This window comes from Fringilla coelebs (assembly GCF_963513975.1).
Source record: "Fringilla coelebs genome assembly, chromosome: 3".
Taxonomy (NCBI): Eukaryota; Metazoa; Chordata; class Aves; order Passeriformes; family Fringillidae; genus Fringilla; species Fringilla coelebs.
The window spans coordinates 88,603,510-88,624,775 of record NC_140030.1 but is presented as its reverse complement, the minus strand read 5'-3'; the positions used below and the strand labels follow the sequence as shown (position 1 = coordinate 88,624,775).

Sequence of the window (21,266 nt, the reverse complement as noted above, 5' to 3'; positions counted from 1 at the left end):
GCTTCTATGCTGAAATGTCTTCAGTTTCTTTCACAGTAAAGTGAATATTTTGCACTATTGCAAAGAATTAATTCCACCTCTCTGGAATGTTCATATCCTCTGTGAGTGCCCATTCTGTATCCCAGTTATCAGCTGGCAGGAAGATTTAGTACAAAAGAAAAAGATCACTTAATTTTGACCTCCCTGATTTTATTATTATATTTAGTTTTGCAAATTTGTAATTTTTTATTCAGTTTAGTGCAATTTAAGCTTTTGGAGCAATACTTGAACATTCTTTTATACCATTTAATCATTCCAGCTGACTTTCACAAACTTCCAGGCCTCTCCTATTTGTGTATTTCACCCAGTTGTGTTGACTTAATAAAGTACATTTTAAATTGTATTATACCTTTTTCTGACCTTATGAGGACAGATAAGAATACATAAGGAGAAAAAATTTAAGTGTTATCAAGCTTTGTCAAAAAATTTCTATGAATTTGGAATAACAGGGGAAAAAAGTGACAAAGTATTACATTGCATTGCTTTAAATCATTCTTCCTCAGATCCTTGACTATTTCGTGATGGTCTCAGCTTAAAAAACTTGCTCTTGGTAAAACTATTCCTCTTGTGTTCTCTTGTGCTCACAAAAAGATTAGAAGAAGACCGCTGATATGAGAAGGTGTAGATCTTTCCTGCCAAGGCTTTAAAGGAAAATGTCCTTGAGATATTAGAGTTGAAGATTATTTGTTCAGTTCCTTTTTTTGGATCCATCGTTCCAGCCATGTTCTGTTATTTCCTGGTTTATGATGTTAGCATTGTGTCTTTGTCTACCCTTCCTTGTCTACCTTGGCTCTACATTAGTAGGCAGTCATCAAGAACATCTTACACAGTTTCAGTGGGTTCTCTCCTTCACGGGCATTCTCAGCTAATCTTTGCCATAACAAACTTTAAATTTCAATAAGATTATGTTTACAGTGTTGTCTTTGTTTATTTCATTAGTAGTTATTCAAAAGTTAACCAAGGATACTGAAAATGGATGAGGTCCAGGAAATGGGCAGAAGAGTGAATCAGGGTTTGTAAATGAGGGAGTTAAAGAGCATCATTTACTTTTCAAAGAAATTACTTGATTGTTAAGAAATAAATTCATTTTGATCTGAAAGTCTCATGTGAAAAAAAAAGAAATCTTTAACAGAAGATCAGTCTTTAATCTAGTTTACAAGTACTTAACAAGATATAGAAATTGAAGCTAGGTAAATTCAGCCCAGAAAAAAATGAGATTTGACAGAATGATATTGCATGAGAACATCTTTCCATGGGAAGTGATAGTTTCTTAAGCAGTGAATGTGTTTGAATCTTTCTGAAACCCATGTATTAGTTTCCTGAGATATATGGGCTTGATAGAGAACTTTGAAATCTTGGATGTTTACTGTGGTGCCTTCTGCCCTGACAATTTAAACACCTGTGAACTACATCTTCTCTGATGTTTTTAAGTTTTCCTCCATTCAGTCCTTCTGCACCTGCATTGTTCTTTTTACATTCTTGGGTTTTTTCATTCTCGTTCCCTTGATTATCCTTCCTGTGGGTAGACTGTTTTCCAAAGAAACTGATCTTTTCCTTCATATTTTTACACAAGTCTGATCCTATCAGTACAGTTGTGTCACATGTGCTCATGCTGTCTTGCACTTTAAAATTATGTATTTTTTATACCACATCATTGAGAACAGTTTTATTTTTTCCAAATGTGCTTCATGGCCATTGCCAAAAACAGTAGTCCGTTTCCAAATAAGGGCTGATTTAGAATGTGTGGATGTAGAGGAAGGATGTGAAAAGGCAAATTCACCAACACCACTGGTATTTTTTTATTAATGTCTTTTTCATACAAGATATTCTCACTTCTTTTAAAGAAATAGCCACACTTGTGCTGAATGTTGGCTTGTGATGTGTCTACAAAATGAAAAGATTTATTCTACAACAGTTGTGTTTACATGCAGTGCATTAATTATGTCCCAAAAACTTAGTAGCTTTTGATACACAGCAAATGTGTGTTAGTACTGTTAGTTTTGAAGACAAAGCTGTAATGTTCCCATCTGAATTTTAGCAAAATATGTTGTACAAAATATGAGAGAAAATATGTTCTTAGAATGAGGAATAAGGAAAGTGTATAATTTTATAATGCACTTTTTAAAAGGAACTTTTAGGCAGGAAAATCTAGGTAGGGTCATGGAATCACAGAATATCTAAATATTAAAGAGGCCCATAGTTGGGTGTGGTGGCTTTTTTCTTCTTTTATGTTACCATGTCAATGTGATGAGGTTTAATTATGAATTGTTGTACGAGATACTTCATAAACACAGAGCAAAAAGGCAGCTTGTGTTAGAGAATCTATGATCTAAGACCAGAGAGAGATATGGTGAGGAAGGATAACAAGGATAATTGAAGCAAACATGAGAGGCAGAGTTGGAGGTACAAGAGCCTCTTCTCAGTTTTTAGGTGCGATTTTAAAGGGCAGTGTTCAAGGATAATGGAGTAAGTTTGTGAATATTGTGAATAACATAGCAGAAGAAATTTACAGGTATGTGGTTGAAAAGTTAAGTGGAAGATATAGACTGACATTAGGGCTGATTAAAGAAGGGACTCGTCCTTTCAATATTGAATGAGAGATAAAAAATAGGGATGTGAACTGTTGTGAAGCATTTGGAAATGACAACTTGCAACTTACCTAGAGGAGGACAGAGAAAGATGACAAGATCAGAGTTGTAGGCAAGAGAAACGACCTTTGTAGCAGCCTGCTGAATAAATATTAATATGGCAAGCCTGCATTGTCCACTAGCAGAGAGAACAGTATTGTGATGCTTAGATGTAAGTGATGATGACATGGTCAAGAGGTTGAGTGGGTTGGTAAGAAACTTCTGAGAGGTACTATGCAGAGAGGATAACCAGCAGAGCTGAGTTATGCAGATACAGAGAAAGGTCTAAGCTAAGCCTAGATTACAGACTAGAATTAATGGTTATGTCCAAAATGATGATCCATAAAATATAGTTACAATTCCTTGGGGTACTTTAGATGGAATGAGCTTCTCACTCACTGGGGCTCTGAAAAATACTGAATTAAGGGTCTGTATGCACAGTATGAAGTAGAGAAATGAGTAGGTTTTTAGCTTATATGGATGAGATAGCCCAGAAATAAAATTCAAGGAAGAAAAGGTTGAAGTGGAACATTGTGAAATTATGAGAAATGTGGGCAATGTCTGAAGATAACCTTGAGAAGAGCATATTTTAAAAATTGTAAGAAAATTAAAATAACACAAGCATAAAACAGTGGAATTAAGAATTAAAACAAAGAACAAGATATATTGGTTTTAAGAGAGATAAAATGTCCAAGAGACTGAGAATAAAGTGCAGATATTAAGTCTAGCTTGAGAAAAATCATTAGTATACTTTGACAAGAGCAAATAAGTGACATGGAAGTTGCCAAAATCTGCAAGGACATTGTTAGAAGAATGTGCCCATTGACAATTGTAAATAACACATTAGTAATGCTTAGAAATCTAAGACAAAAGGAAAAATGGTTGTACCTGCAGTTGAAAGCTTAACTTTGGTCCCTTCAAACCAGATATGCACTGTAGGGAATGAGATAATGGATAAGAACACAAAGCAAAGTAAAGCAGTGAAAGTAAGAAAGGCAGAAGGTGAAAGAAGGCGGAGAAATAAGAGCAGCCTTGTGAGAATATAATAAGAAAGATGGGGAAATTATAGTAGGCAATTTTGCAAGATTTCTCAGAGGAGTTATAATGATAGGTGTACACATTGCCTCTATCACTAGATTAAAATCCGTCTTCTTGATCTTTATACATAACTAAGGACTCTCAAACCTCAAGATCAAGGTGCAGAGAAACATCTTGATGATACCTTTTGTTAATGTGTTAATGAACTTGCTTGCTTAATGTCATAGAAAAAGTCATATAAGCCTCCAGACAAAACCTTTTACCTGAACCTGTATACTTTCCAATGATAATGCTTTTCAAAGATTGAAACTTAAATTAAAATATGAAAAGAAGAGGTGGGTAGATAGGGATTCTTGGTAGCTGTTCATCTGCTAATTGGGATGATTTTTTAAATCCTTATTAAAACTACTAATGCATTTTGAAGCAAGTAAGGCTTTTGTCCTTTTTTTCTAATTTTGAATTTTTGTCTTTATCTGCTCAACTACTTACCTGCTAATTTGAGAGCTACTCTAGCTTGTGCCATTCATCACAAGAACATCTCAGAGGGTCTTGGAAATGTTTCAAGTTTTAACAATCAGAGACTTAACCCGTTTTTTCTCATATAAGTTACCTGCCTAGACACACTAGGAAGACAAACACTGAATAACAGAAGTTGAATAATAATAGTAATGAAGAATTTTGCATGAGAAATAAAACCTGGTAAAATCAGGTCTTTTGTTGTAGATTGCTGAGATACTTTACCAGTGTAAGGAAAAGAGTGTTGACATTTGTCAGGCTATCCTCCATAAATTAGAATTACTGTACAGGGGAAGCCTTGGCTGCTGTAACTATCCCTGCAACATTAGCTATTTTATTACAATTTTCTTTTTCTTTGAAATACATGGGGCTATTTGGCGGTACAGTTTTGTTCTTTCAGTCTCGTATTTTCTTACTTGATTTTTATGTTCTAATATCATAATTCTTATGTCTTAACCTAATCACATTTTCTGACCTACTTGTCAATTAAAAAATAAAAAACAGGGGAAAAACAAAGGGCTTCTTTGATTGTTTGTGTCATGCGTTGATTGGAGTTTTTTAAAATGAATGTGTTTCAGAATTCTTCAGAATAGTAGAAGGTTGGCAGCCTAGGAAACTAAAGCATCAGCACATATTTTCTCAGACAATTTTGATAGTATGCTTTATCCCTGACCTGGAGAAGCCACCTCTGCATATGAGAGGATGGTTCATTTTCCATAGCTCATTTAAACCTCGTCCTTCTTGCCAGGACTACCATCAAGATTGCTAATTATAGTAATAGGTTTGTGACATGGGTACTTTTCCTCTGAAAACTGGTCAAATTCATTTGATACAGGCCATAAATCGGCCATTAGTGGGTATCAAGTTTCAGCCACCATCACTTTAACCTAAATAGTAGCTGAACAGTTCAGGAGTGTTTTTCTCTTGCACTCTATTTCATTTTTCATGTTCTTCTTGTAGCCCAAAAGAGCTCCCAACTGTTTTATATTTCTATTGGATCTCAGACCCTTTTCTACTGAAACTCAGTTGTCTGTTTTCACTTGTTAGAAACTAAACCTGCATGAGTTAAATAAACCAGTACAAAATAGTGTCGAGTGGGCTTTACACAGCTTAAGCACGTTGGTTGTTGGTTTGTTTGGGTTTTTTACAAAACAAAAAAGCACTGAAGTTGTGGCTTGGACAGAAATATACAGTAGAGCCCATTTCTCAAATGTACAGTGTAATTTCAGTTCTTAGTACTGTAGCACCTTCCCTCAAAAGAAAGGCATTAAAATATTGTTGCTTCAAAACTTACTTTGCTGGAGGAAAAGTGACTTCAGAGAAAAATGTGGCTTAGGTAAACTAATTTAGTATCCTTGTAAAGGAACAAGAGGAGAATACAAGTAGGCTTGCATTTTCTTGATGCTGGCCCTCAACACGATACTGGCAATTTAAGAGATTTTGTGGTGTGATATTTTTACACTTATTTCTACTTTTTAAAAGGAAATTTCATAAAAAGGGAGATTTTCAGATTTCCATTGCTACCACTTTTCTGGATTTCATAGCAGTGATTTTTTTTTTTTTTAATGGAAATGCAATCAGCTCTTGCTTCATGGTGCCTTCAGTATTTCTTTCAGGTCTGACCACTAAGTCCAAGAGTCACATCCTCAGTAATCCATGAAAAAATTATGGTTCCTCACCCCCTTACTACATATAGATACATACATTTAGCTACCTTTTCAGGTTTGTTTTGTAATATCAGTGGATTTTTCTGTACTTTGCAGTCAGGAATTGCATTTAGATAACAAATTTTTTTTTGCAAGTTGATGGTATTTAGACAAGTCCTAAGGCTGATTCACTGTTTTCGTTAGCACTAGAACTCAGAATAGCTGATTCAGAGCCAGGCTGATTCTGACATCAGTGTTAATGACGGAATTGTGCCAACTCTGAGCAGAATTGATTCTGATTCCCAGATATGCAGGGATATATCTGCTCTGCAGGTGCAGTGCAGATGTTTGAAGGCAGCTCCTGCAAATCTGTGGAAGCAGGTAACAGTGTAGATAGGAGAGCCCTGGGTAAGCTGCTGGAACTGTTGTGGAGGTTGCAGCCATTACTGCATTTCACATCCCTGGCTGTGCCTCCTTTACTAGTCACGCTTGCACTATGCTAAAGATAGCATGGATAAATACATACAGCCTGTACTTCCATCTCTCCCACCAGTGTGCACACATCCTGAGTCAGACCAGGATGAGTCCTACCAGTGTTTATTATTTTTACAAATTATATTTAGTTTACATGGTGATTTCCCTGCAGAAATAAAGATTTTCCTGTACTTTTGGAAAATACATGGCCAAGTTCATTTTGAATTGGTAAATTTTTCATTGGCCTTTGCATAATTATGATATCTTCATGAATGCAGCTGTACTGAAGCTAGAGACCAAAAGCAGCTCTTGTAGTAAGTCAGAAAAAGGGAGAAGGATTGGCTTATGGGTGGATGTAGTGCCCTTAGCTCCCTCCTTTTAACAATACGGATGCCAGCCATGTTGCACCACTGCTCGTTCTCCTGGCAACTCGTCAGTTCCATACTTTGCTCAGCACTTTGGTTTATGAGCTTTTATCTCCTGACACAAATTCCTCTGTGCCTGAAGTAGGTGTGCACAAAAAATACTGTGTTTCAGGTGCCCAGCAGAAACCTGACAGTAATGTGAGGGAGGGTGGTTGGGTTTGGTTTTGTTTTTTTTGCAGGAGGAGGCACCTGTGCTTCCTTCCCAACAGTATGTGTGAAGGATAGTAAACATATGGGTTAAAAAAATCATAATTCAAATGTCTATACTGGTACTGATCAGATCTCTGTTTCTGTAGCAATGAGAACCAAAGGTGGCCTTTTAAGGCTCACAGTTCTTCTACCAATTTCCAGTTCTGCTTCAGGCTTCTTAAAGTATTAGAGTGCGTGCTTTAAACCCACAAAACTTACCTTTACCTAATTTTCACCATTCTAACCTAAGTTTCCACGGAAACAGGGTTGAAAAAGCCGCTGGTAGCCAGCAGGCAGCCAGCAGCTGAGAGTGAGAACTCTCCTTTGTCACTTTCCACTACTGGATGCCTGCTGCGTGCCAGTGTGCAAAGCTACCTAGGCTTCTAAAATCTGGATTACTTTCAATTTGAGGGGGAAAAATTAAATTAATCTACTCTTTTCTGTCTTTGGATTGTCACAGTAAATTCCAGGAGGGCAAATGGGCTAATGAGTCCTGATCTGTTCGGTTACATTGAGCCCCACACAATCAAAGCTTTGCCAACCAACTGGGCCTCTCCTTTCATAATTTCCGTGTTTTAAAAGCATTCTGTCTCAAATTTTGTGGCTGTGGACATGTACATGCATATTTTGGTACCTTAATTCTTTATGGCCCTGTGTCTATTTATCTACGTAATTATGAGCCTTTTTTGCATACACCATAGTCAATGTACAAAATTCCCTTTTTTCTTATATACCTAGGGAACGTTTCTGAATGAACACGTTACAAACTGATCCTCAGTTAAATATTAGGAGTAGGATGTGAATGGAGATGGCTTTTAACCAGAAGTAGATTATAGCTGCGGGAAGACTAAAGGGTCTATTTGGTCAAGACTCATACAAAACTGAGATAAGCATGCACAACCTGACAAGATCAGATTAGACCCTTCCCCCACAAATGCTTTTCCCATAAATATTTATCTACTTTCTATTATAAATAACCAGGAAATGAAAAAGGATAGATCCCTTTTTTTTTTTTTAAATAGCCTAGAAATAGAATTTCAGCTTCAAATGTTTGGGGTAATGATATTTAAAGTATGCAGTAAATTCCAATACTAGTTGCTATATTTTAGATGGGAGTAAAGTACTGAAATTCCTTGTGGCAGCTACATAAATCGGCAGCATTTATAAACAAAGAAGAACTTTGTACATATGTGAATTTTTTGCCTACCTGTGGGTCTCTTAGAATTAAATAGTTTATCACCTGTGAGAGAATAGGTGTTGACAGAGTCAGCACTGCTGTATTTTTGAGCTTGCTGGAGGCAACATTACTGGCATTGAAGTTAAGCTTGGCATTTTTTCACCCCATCTCTCCTCCCTCCGGCCCAAGTGAATGCTCACTTCATCAATGAGAAACAAACTGAATTGCCTGCCAGATGTAACAGAGATCCATGAAATCAAATCTATTCTGCAGATTTGTGCTTCATTCAGATTGTCGATACTTTGACTTCACTTCTTAATGCAGTAATATTAAAGGGTAAAAAACTGAAGCTGTGCATGTGCCACTAATTCAGAAATGAATATTTGTTGGTGATCCACTCATCAGAATCTGAGTGGATTGCCTTTCTGCTATAATGAAAAATAGCTCTTTGGCTTTGAGATTTATAACCTTAAAAATGTACAGAATAAGATTTTTACATTCATCTTTGAAAGAAACAAGTTTGCACTTTTTTAAACACTTCTGTTTCGTATAAGAATAATATTAATACTTTAAAAATCTCAAGATAAAAAATGTAAGTCCTTTTTTCTTTTTTCTTTTTTTTTTTTGAATCTTTTTTTTCCCCTAGCATTTTACGATGGGATAATGAGACAGATGTCTCTCAACTGGAAGGACATTTTGACATTGTTATGTGTGCTGACTGGTAAGTACATAAAAATCATAAAACTCACGTTAGAAAAATAGCTTTGCTGGAGTAATTGTACTGTGCTGCTTGCTGATGGCTAAGCAAAGTCAACAAATGAAGCACAAAGCCACCTTAACCTCAACAAATTAATATTCATCTCCATGTGACAGTTATAAGGTAGTCTTCTATCACACAGTAACTTCTACCACATTATTTCCCAAAGATTGATTTTGAGAAGCATTTCCATTTTCTGGAATTGCCTCTGTTTCATGCTTGACGTATCAGTAAATGGACGACTTAGGCAAATTGCAAATAATTATGGCTCAGTGAGGAACAGTCTGGAGAAAAGGGAGTTTATCAACACAAACAGCTCAATTAGCTTACTTCTTAGGAAAGATCTGACTATTGATATAAGGGGATATATTTTTTGCTCCCTGGAAAATCTTTCCAAGGAAAAGGAGATTTTCAAACCATTTTTTCCGTCCCCACCACATTCTGTTCCTTAAATCTATTTGACATCAATATCTGGAGGTATAGGCTTTATATTATTTATACAGGCACATGTTAATTATAAGATAATTTATAGTAAGAAAAATAAGAGTACAGCACTTAATTTATGAAAAGGTAGATGCATGTAGCAATATGGTATCTTGTTTAATAATTTATGCAAATAGGTTTGATTATTGACACAACCCTTTTCTGATACTGCATTTGTGGGAATGTGCTGTGCTGTATTTGCTGCATGCTGGCTTTAAAAATGGTACATTACTAATTATTTGTGTTATATAAATGTAGACAGTGAAAAAAAATAAAGCTGTGCAAATTTTGTTTAGGAGAATAGATATTTTTAAACCAATCTGTCCTTCCTTCATGGATATTTGCTCTTGACCCATTAAATATCAAAAACAAAAAAAAAACCAGCTGTCTATATTTTGTGGCTCGTAACTATTGTGAGAGATGAAATTCTGAAAGCAGAGACTTCCTAGAACTGCTCAGTTCAGCAAATTTATGTACCTTACCTAGAAATAGTTAAAGGAAAAGGCAAGGGAAGTATGAAACTGCCTATTGTTTTTTTAAACAATGTTCTTTTCAAATGTCTTCTTCTATTTCTCCAAAGCTTTTGTTTTTCTTTCACATTATGCTATTTAAAAAAGCTCTTCTTATTTCACAAAGTTATTGGTTTTGTATAGCTCTGGAGAAAATGTGTTTAGTGATCTTTGCCTTTTTCTAACACCTATTTGTTCTCAGAATGCAACAGTGCTTTGTTTCTCTTAGCATTTAATTTCAGAAAAGTTCTTTGTTCCCAAAAAGGACAGAGGAGGGTTTCTAACTAATCGCTGATAATGTGCCTCAGAAATGCATCATCTGATTAAAATAAGGAGCTAAACAACACCATATGATTTCAGCAAGTAATTTAGTAAATGCCTTCCTCACCAAATATTAGAATGGATACTCCAGGTTTCATTGCACAGATGAAGTTAATGCTGGACAGGATTAGATCAGATTAAGTATGAAAGTCAGATCAGAGTGCTGGCGGACATGAGCAGGAGGGCAGCAGTCTTCTCGGAGGCTTAGACAAGGCTCACATATGGATGTTCTCCAGATTATGTGGGTGAAGCAAGGTCTTGCCAAGAGATTTAGAGTTAAATTTGTTCTTCACACAAATATCAAAACAACCTGGCTGTGCTGTCTCTTGTATTCTTGATACTCACACCATGTCATCCTATTTGTGCTGGGAATACAGCAGAGTGGAGCAAGACTTAAGTTGTTTTTTTCAGTAATATTCTGGCCTAATACCCCTCCCAGTCTGTTTGGAAATAGTGTAGTTTCTTTAGGAAACAAAGAATCAGACATGACAGGTAAAATACATAATGCATTTGCAATCCCTGCATTTTGTACATTTATTTTGAAGCACTTAAGATGCAGGTAAGTGTATAAATATTTATAGATTTCTAAAAAATAAATAGAAATGCACAGGTTAGTTTAAGGAATGTGGGTTTATTCACAAATTATTTCTGGTTTCTTATTTTAAGTGCTCATAAATATATGTATAGCTTAATAAACATGAAAATCCCTTTATTGTTTGTTACTTTTAGAAATCATTCTTTTAGTTATGGACACTAGGTTTTCTGGTACATAAAAAGGCTGAGGAAAGAAATGTTCCATGCTTTATCAAACTCAGATCCTCTTTTCATTTTCATGTATTTCTCTTCAGGGATATAGACTCGGTTTGAGAACTGTTGGCAGGATTTTTACTCTCTGAATTTTTTCGGCTGCCACTGAAGAGGAAAAAAAAAATCTCTTTTCTTCTAGCCTCTCAGCTGAAACCTGAAGTATGCAGTGATAAAAAACAGATAGAATAGATTGCATTTAGTTTAACACCATCATATAGCTCATTGTCAGTCAATAAAATCCGAGATTAGAACAGAGAACTAGAAAGCAAAAAATCTGAGTTCAAATATTAAGTACATGGATAAATTTTTATTGAAGTATTTCCAGCAAGGGTGATATTGTCTGATTCTCTGAATAGCTAACCAGTGGTACTGCTTGATCCCATTTACATGAAAACAAGCTCTATTCATAAACATATTCCAAATCCACATGGAGATTCAAGTAAAAATGTACATGATTACAGCAAGCAGCGATATGTTTATATTCATATATTTACAGTCAGACTTTCATAAACCTTGTGTGCAGGAGTGGAAAATAAGTTATTTCCCAGAACAAACAGTCTATTAGTTAACAGCTAAATTTAGTAGCTCAACTAGATTATAAAATAAATAAGAGTCAGACTATGAAAAATAGTCATTATTTAACCATTCAGGATGTTAACAATAAAATAGTTTCATGGTTCAGCAGTTCCGAAATAATTTTTAAAATGTCAACTATCAGATAAAAGTAAGCAAAAAGTCAGTATCAGACTACACCTGGAAAAAGGATACAGTAAAAAAAATACTGAAATAATGTAACCTTTAAAACATATTCAGCCATCTCATATTTTTCAGGAGGAATTTTAAGGCCAAATGAGGGCTCTCAGAATTCTTGATTTTCACTTTTACCTGTGGCTATAAAGCCAGGTGCTGGAACTGTGAGTTTGAATATACAAAAAGAAATCACAGGTGCCTGGATGGACAGGCCATACCCAAGACTCTCCCAAAGTTCCTGAGGGCCTCAGATTTCTAATTATTTAATTAGCGTACATACTCTTCTTTATTGAGGACAAAAGTTCTGAGATTTTTAGTCCAAAGAGAAAGTAAAGGCCAGTAGGACTGAGACAATAAAAAAACTTTATCTTTCACATTATTGTGAAGCAAGTTTTCACAAATAGTTTGAGGTAGAAGCAAAATAAGTTTTAGAACCCGGTATTGTTTTGGAAATGTGTAATATCCTACTTTACTTAGAATGATTCTATTCTTAAAGTTTGGCACATGCATATGTATTCACATTACAGAGGCCAGGGGGAGCTATCCCACATTACTTTCACTACTGAGATTTTTGCTGAAGTCACGGGGAGTTGTGGCTTTGCCAGGAGTGTAGACCTGAACTTAAAGTATTCTTTAAATACCTTAAAATATGTCAATTTTCTCTCCGTTAGTTTATTTCATTTATTATAAGGAGATCTTTTTGCAGGAATGCAGTAAGACCTCTGTCTGTCCATTTTAGGCCTGATTTCTGGCACACACTTTCAAGTGAATTGGAACCTGATGGCCCAGAAATAAGTCTTTTTAGCCTTTTTAGTTTTAGTCGCCCATGTAGTTGAAAGTGAACAAAAAAATAAATGGCTCTATACATTAGACACTACATATGAATGTAATAGTATCTGAAGTATACCTGTAAACTCAACTCTTTTACTAATGGCTGAGCATGCAAAAAACCAAAAAGTTCACATAGCCTATAAAATTTATGTCCCTTGTTGCGAGGCAGAAGAGAAAAGGATACAAGCATGAAGCAAAGTAAGACTCTACTTGGTTTTTTTGCATTCCTTTCCTTGTGGCTTACTGTTACTTCTCTGCAGTTTTGGTATAAACTTTCATTTTGGCTTTAATCGCAATTTAAAATTTTAATTAAAGAGTAAGAGAGTAGAGAGGTGACAGTATTGCCTGCCTGTTCATCCAGATTTCACAGGTTAAGAGCATTGCCTAAACAAAGGCCAAATCATCTGCTGTGTTCTCACCTTTCTGTTGCTGTGACTTGAAACTTCCTTGCTGACCCAAGAAAACCTTGCTATTCCTGTCCTGAGCTACAAAAGCATGAAATACTACCATTAAAGTAATGGCAAGTTTAAGCCAAATTTAAATTGAGAGCTGTGTGTGAGTGGTTTAGAACAATGCATTATTTAATTTTACTGAGCTGTTCATAGAATCACAGAATTGTTTAGGTTGGAAGGGACCTCTGGAGATCACCAAGTCTAACCTGCCTGCCAAGGCAGGGTCACCTAGAGCAGGTGACACAGGAACTCACAATGTTGTGAACTTTGAAGGATGCTCTCAGGGACATTTTCAGTATGCTGTGGCAATATTTAGTCATACAATTCTACTGGTAAGAAAAACTGCGTGACTTAATCCCCTTGCGTGGGCCAAATCCTATGCTGTTCCTGTCTGCAGCACCAATTACCTAATGACTTCTTCAGGATTTTCCTCATTTAAGGCATCCCCTGACTCAGAGGGAGGATAGATATGTTCCCTGGAGTCATTGCATTGCAGTAGCTTTGCTTCCAGTCTTCTCTGCTCCTTCTGGTCAGAGTACGTGGCTCACAGAGCAACAGTTTGGAAACCACAGTATGAGAAACAATTTTCAATTGGAGCAAGTCATGTTCCCAGGAACAGGTCTCTTGGAGGGCAACTGTCTCAGGTTATCTGGCTTTCCTAAGCTAAGACAGATAAGAGTGTACCTTCTGTGCCACCAAAATATTAATTGGGGTTGGACAGAAAAAAAATTAAGTTCTCAGACACTCAGCTTTTGGTAAACAAAGGCCTGTAGTTCTCACTGTAAAGGAACAAGATTGGTAGCAGCAATTGTGCCCCTATCTCATTGGAAAAAAAAAAAAAAGAATGGTATTCAGGTCCATGAAAAGGGGATTTTAACACTGCTAAGCTGCCTCAAGATTGTGTTTCCACTACACTGCAATTATAAAAATATTAAAATTGCACTTTTCATTCAGAATGTGCTTCTATTTATGTAGGATCCCAGGAAGTCTTAAATGTGTGCATGCTTGCGATGTTTCATGTTGCAAAAATTAATACTTTTCACTATTCTTTTGGGAGAGGAATCATGTATTCCACTCCTTCTGCAGGTGGTTAAGTTCCCAGTGAAGTAGTGTTACAATATCTATCTGTATAGGGATCAACATGAGGTGAATGTCATTAAAACACCCAAGAGACATAAGAGATAAGAGATGCTTTTTCAACTAATTAAATTTAAGCACCCGTGTTTTCAGTAAAGTTCTTCCAGGATGATAAATCAAGACTGAGGGGTTGTCATCGTGTCAGTTGCTCAAGTTTAAATTTTCTTGTAAGCCAGGCTATCATGAAAATTGTTAGCTAGTAATTCATATTCTTGAGGAGAAATTCAGAAGATCATATTTCGGTATTAGATGTTCTTCAACATATATAGATATCCATTCTACTATATTTTCTCAACAGTGTGAGGTTCTGCCAGTTTTTACTAATGAAGTATGGTCACTTGCAAGTTTTCTTTTTTTTTGTTTTGTTGATTGTTCCAGAGTAGCAAAGATTCACAGTTCTTGCACGGCTGCTCACCTCTATGGCATGTAATACAGCATTCTCCATGGTAGCTGTGGAGTATCCTTACATTCACATATCTTCTGTTCTTGATGAAAGGCCTGTGGTTGGCAGACTACTTTTTTCACTTCAGTGTTTCCATCTATTCTTTATGTTCTTTTAGAATTTCAAAACTGGAAAAAAAATTACCCACATCTCTTCAGAAAAGAAGTTTTAGAATAAAAGGAAGGGGAATATATTAAAAAACCCATAGAGGATGGACAAAATGCCATGTAGTATGAAACTTGAACTTGACACAAGCTGGAAAGCAGTTTTATTACAGAGAAGATGTGGGGGGAAGGAAAAAAAAAGAAGAAAAAAAAATCACATTATCTGTGGCCTGCTTGATAGAGTTTCTTATCTGAATCACCAATATAAATGCAGCCCACGGTAGTAAGGACTGAAAGGCATCAGTTGCTATCAGATGGTTGTTCAGTAACCATTGTAAATGCACTCATCCACAGTAACTACATGTCCACAAATATCTAGTCAAGAGTGATTGGCACCCTGGCTGCCACTATTAGTATATACATTAAGGTACTGAGGGGCATGAAGAATGAATTATCCCCTCAAATCATGAGGTAATCACACCAAAATAGGGCTGAGCGTGTTGGCAACATTGCATGGGAAAATTGACTCTGCTGCTATCCTTGTGGGACCCATGCTGGAGATGAAGGGTTGCACTCTTGAGAGATGACAACTCTGCACAATCTGGGCCATTGTATTTCAACAGCGTTGGAGAGAGGGAGGAGGTAGGGTCTTGCAAATCTTTATAAGGATAGCTAGAGATAGACACAGAAATATAGTAAATGTATATAATACGTAAGAATTACTGCCAAATCTGTGAAGGTGGAAGGGAAAAAATGCCCTTAATAGTAACACCTGAAATACAATAGAAAACATTTTCAAAAACTCCATCCCCCTTGTATATACATGTAAAATGCTAACTTTTTATGTTGATCCTCATTTCTGATACAGTATTTCTTTAATAGCTAGCATGTCAGATTGGTGAATTTCAGCTACATAAAGATTTATTTCATGCTGATAATTTAGGTTTAGTTTAGACTGTATTTCCTTTTATGTCTTTTTAAATGTTAAAAGTACCTGAACTGCATAGAAATGTAGACCACAGTTTCTCTTTTACAGCATTGTGTAAACATATGTAATTAGCCTTGTACTTATCTGCATTAGTATCATTAGAATTGAAAACCCATTTTAATCTGGATTCTGTTCTCTTCTCAATGTCAGCCTGTTTCTGGACCGGTACAGAGCTAGCCTTGTTGATGCAATAAAGAGATTACTCCAGCCCAGTGTAAGTATGTTTCTATTTTCTCCTGAACACTGGCTTCAGAATAATTAGTCTGTGCACAATGATTGAGAGAGTAATGGAATGGCAGGATTAATGTCATGTAATACTTTAATACTTATTATGTCCAACTTCAATTGAGTCTTCTAATCTATCAGATTCTTTCCTAATCATAAACTAGGAAACTTCTTATACTTGGCCTTCTGATAAGGAACACAGTGGGTAGTAAAATAAATGAAACCGCTTCAAAGATAGCGTCAGATTATTTTTATCAAAGTGTTTCTCAAGTATTTTCCTTTGATAATAATGTCTTCATATTAAAGTAAAATACGATATTGAAAGTTTTATGTTGGCTTCTGTCATTTTTAATCCCTTCAATTGTAACCTTTGTCATTGTGTATTTATTTGTTATGAAAGAATATTTTTTCCTTTTCATTTATGGTTATATAAAATGAGCAAATCGCTTATATGTATACTGGGGTTTAAAACATTTTTCCATTAAGTAAGCCCTGTGTTTACATGTTTTATACCTTAGAAAATAATGAAATTATGTTCTTCATAAAATGATTACGTGTTCTACATGAGTGTCACTCAAGAGATATTTTATCAATTTAAATCTATTGGGCTGTTTAAATCAGAGAGACTTGCAGGCAAGAAAAACTCTGTTACATGCATATTTAAAATATATTTATCTTCTCAAATATTTAAAAAAGGGAAGATATCAAAAGAAGAAAAGGAGAAAACATTAAGTAATTGCTCTAGGTAGGATTTTGAAACAGAAATTTTATCATTCACGTTTAACAACCAAATCTTCCAATAAGGTAAACTTCCAATTTGAAAACAAAACATTTCATGGTAGCAGTGAATTTCCAAACTTTATTTAAAATTTTTAGGACTTTTGTAGTTTTTGTACAAGAGATTCACTCTGTAAAAGGAACAGAAGACCCAAACGTGCAAAGGCTTAAGAACCCGAGTCATTTTAGTTGTGTAAGTAATCCCATTCTTTGCTTAGAGTGATCAGGTTTCTATTCTTGGTTCTCTCATAGACTTTCCTGAGTGACCTAAGGCAAGTTACTTAAGACTGAATTATTTTAATGAGCTGTGGGGCAAGGCTGCCAGGAAGACAGGAGAAATGTAGCTACCCTGAGGAAAAGGTTACCCAGATATATCTGTCAGTAGCAGTAAGAAGAGGTTAAGCAGCTCCTGCTCAGAGTGATTCATTCTGACTTTCATGAAGTACCAACAGTTGTCAAGCTGCAATAATTTTTGGGACCACAGGTGATCTGGAACGCAAAGCAGATCCCAGTTAAAAAAAATAGGAAAAGATTTTTTTCAGCCCAGATCAATGTCAGCAACTGGTTCTTCAGGTATTCCCATGTGCCACTCTATTGGCTCCATGAAAGGACACAGGGAAAGAAGAGCAAGAGTGGGAGGAAAAGTGTGTAAGATGTGCCCTGGTGAAACTGTGGAATTGTTAGGCTGACTTTAAACCAAACCTGGCCTGACTCTTTAACTCTAATCAGCTAATTCAAATTTAGAATATGCCTTTGTATTTCAGGGCATATGAGCTACACTCCTTTGTGAATGTAGATGGAGTAAAGGGAGATGTCTTTTTGTTGCCTGTGTTTGCTTCTGCACATTGTGATCTGTCGCATAGTCAGTACCAATAAACTAGCACTTCCTTGCTGTGTATTTTAGGCACAGCAAATGGTTTCTACTTCTTATCAGCAAAGCTAGTTTAAGAAATTCATGCTCCATGCAGGAATTTCTGTTACAGAGTTTTGGATCCCTAGCCAAAGTGTATTTTTTAACTAAATTCAGTTGCCCAATCCACTTTATGAATGGCTATACGGATGGATATCCACTTAGGGCGTGGACTTGCAAATTATTGTGATTTTTAACTAAGAGGACAGCAGACTATTGCATAGGATGGGAGCTGGGAGTACAGACGCCTGAAATGAGCTCTTCTGTCCAAAAAGGACGTGTTCAGCAGAGATGCCTTTGAGCATATGCCTTCATGATTTGAAAGACACAAATAAAAACATATGCTCATTTGAGATCCCAAAAGATGCAGTCACATGTATGAAATAGTTACCAATTAACTGCTCTTATTAACCTGTATAAACCTAAGGATTAAGTCAGAGGGCACTTTACAAAATGGCACTATACTTAGGCTTTTAAGGAACAAGTAAATCAGTAGTGAACTTATTTTCCAGTTGCAATAATTAAGAATAGTTTATGGGCATTAGTTTATGCCCAAGCTAAGGCATAAACTTTTTTTATTAAGGTCACTCTTCTACAATAATTATTTGGTCTCAAATTTAGAACTTTCCTTTTTGGAAATACTTTGACAAATTGGTAAAATTGACATACCTAAATACAAGTCATTTTTCAAATATAACTAGGCTACAATTAGTTTAGAAGAGTCTAGGGAAAATAATAACCAACACTAGCAACAGAAAAAGTGGAATAAGCAGAGAATAACAGATATCCTTGCAAAGCTCTCTTGAAGGAGAGATTGAGAACACATAGTCTATTCCTACTGTAAATTAAAAATTTATCCGTGGTATTTCCTTTTCCAATAAGGATGATATTTCTGGCTATTAGAATCCTTATGGCAGAGAATGATGTGTTTTGGTTAGCTTTTTGTTTGCCTTGAAACAGGACCCTGATCATTTCAATCATCTGATTCCTAGTACTGTCCCCACGGACAGTTGTGTTGGCGCAGGAAGAAGTTCACAGAGCTAAATGAGCAGCTCACAGATTTACTGAGGGCTGAAATTTCTATCTGAGGCAATTGTTACAGAGGCAAATGCCACCTTTAAGCCCATTCAAAGGGTTAGGCACAGAAATATTGCATTGAACAAATTTATCTTGAATGGCTGTATTTAATTTCTCTCAACCTATTTGACTTGATTTGACAACATTTTAAGGAGTTTTTATATCATTAAAATTTACTTTTAATTTCAATCTCAGAATAAGCATTTTTTTTGCATATTTCCCTAATTAAGAACAATTTTTTATCAACGCTTTGATTCTTCTGTGGCCTATCCATTCAAAATCCCAATGAAGTCAATGGGATGCTGTTGAGCTGAGATTAGTACCAGCAAACAAGACCACTTTTAGTAAGAATTGATGACTAAAGTCATATCCAAAATAGAATGACTGTCCCATTGTCTTACTATAGCATTTTAGTGGCACTGCAAACTATCAGAACTGGCCTTTTCCTCTGTGTTTTTTTTTCACAAGTTTACTGGAAGTGTTTTTCCATCTGAGGAAAGGCCATTTTGTTTTTTAAACATCATCCTTTAACTATCATCCTAGGAGACACTTTTGAATTAGAATTAAACTTGGAATAGTCCACCAAGAGTAGAATCAGGAGACTGATTCTGTATTATATCCTGTATTTATCAGGACATTGATTATTGTATTTCTCTTTCAAATTTAATTGAAAGTAGTCTTCAGGGAATATGAGAAGGAATGGCTACATGGACTGCTGACTCTAGAGGGGGCAAACAGATGCTATTGTGTGAGCACCTCATCAGAACTGCTGGATCAGTGGCCAGTCAGCAGTAGGGTCTGTAGCCTCCAGCAGTCTCTCTTCACAAGGTTTAGTCACATCTGAGGCTCCCATGTGGATCATATGGTCAGTAAGCCCTGGATAAGGGACATTTTTCCCATTACATAATCATGAAAATGAGGGTCTCTAGAGGAGTCTTGGCCTTCTTATGCCGGGAAGGGTTTCTGCAGAACAACATTCCAGGGAGCATGAGATGGCAGCAGGAGGAGCAGGATCCTCAGCTGATGGCTCCCTTTGCTGCCCACTTCTGTCTGATGACATTAAAGCATGCCAAGGATGTGAGGGAACCGATTGTGAATTTCCTGTGTTTAATGTTTTTCATCCTGAGCTGAGCCTGTATTCAGACCTAGCATTTACATAAGCAATTCCAGTGCCTTCAGTGGGAGTTACACCCCTTTGCACCTCTTATTTTGCCAGAGAATTAAAGCTACAGCTGCACAAATGAACAGAAGTTGAGTTGGTTTGGATATTGCCCTAAGACTTCTTTGTGCTTTAATTTCCCACAAGAAAGATGAGGGTAACAGCATTTCCCTATCTCACCGAGTGTTTGTGAGAATAAATGTGGTGTTGTGGTGTTAATGGTTGGAATCTTTTAAGTACGCATTAGCACCATAGGTACTGACATAGCATTTTTATTGCTGCCTCACTGTGCATTGTCTCGGTGTACCTGTGCATGTGTGAGACACACATTTGTTCCCTATTCTCCTCACTAAGTGTCTGTGTCAGCATTGTAACTTTCCAGCATTCCTATTGAAATTCTCTGTACTGATCACTCTTTTCCTGTGGCTTGCAGATTGCATTTTCTCAAGCTAAATGTACTCCCACGGCGTCTAATCCTTTCACAAGTTCTTCAGATCCCCAAAAATGTTTTATGTCTCTTTGCTTCATTACAGCACCTCACAAATTAATCTTAGCTCTCATTAACATAGAAGTTAAATACAGGAACTTACCATAAACTTTGTGGCTCCCCTCAGTGTGATATGCTGTTGGCTGATATTAACCTTTGTTTACAGCTCTTCAACCACTTTTCATTCCATGTGACAGGACACAGCATTCAGCCAATTAGAATTAATTCTGCAAATAAGACTTCAAGAGATGCTCTATCAAGTAGGTTAGGTTTTGGACAAGTATTTTGCACAGGGTGTCTAAAATCTATCAGTTCAAGGTACAGTCATTTTTGTTTTCTTAAATACAGAAGGATGAACAAAAAATTAGGTAATGGACCATAATGTATTGCCTGGGCATCATAAATGGCCTGATCATCTTGCAAGAACAAGAATGAGTATTCAGGAACATTAATTCTTGATTTAAATGCAATTTACCAATTTAAGGTCAAATTTAGTTGCACTGTTCAGATAGTTTAAAATGTTTGAAAAATTAATGATTGGGGCTGATTTACCTCCCATTTTGCCTTGTTTTATACTGTTGTAATTCCACTGACAGCAAATGGGAGGTACTCTTTTATGTGTGAGGGAGAAAAAGAAAATAATTGTTTACAGTCTTTGCATGATCATGAGCTAACAAATGGATTTTTCATTGAGTGTATGTTCTGTATGCTTTTTCTGTGTTTTATTTTGGTAATCCACAGACACCATTATTATATGAAAAGAAGCAGATGTATTGCATTTGGCAGTTTTCTAAAGAAAATATTTATTTATTACTTTCTAGATTGCATTTGTTTAATCACAGAAATCTTGCATATTTTGAACAAGTATTTGTGTTACCATATTTAGTATTTTAACAAGAGAACAATTGACTTTTCCAGC

The 21,266-nt window shown here is 36.1% G+C and overlaps 1 protein-coding gene across 1 annotated transcript in view; it reads left to right on the top strand.

Moving 5' to 3' along the window:
- The window catches only part of CAMKMT (calmodulin-lysine N-methyltransferase), a 213,643-nt gene that overhangs the window by 184,058 nt on the left and 8,319 nt on the right, over window positions 1-21,266 (top strand). Inside the window, exons 8-9 of the mRNA XM_084201793.1 lie at window positions 8,778-8,852; window positions 15,863-15,926. Of these exons, the coding sequence (XP_084057919.1) occupies window positions 8,778-8,852; window positions 15,863-15,926 (139 nt within the window). The remainder of the gene's footprint in view (window positions 1-8,777; window positions 8,853-15,862; window positions 15,927-21,266) is intronic.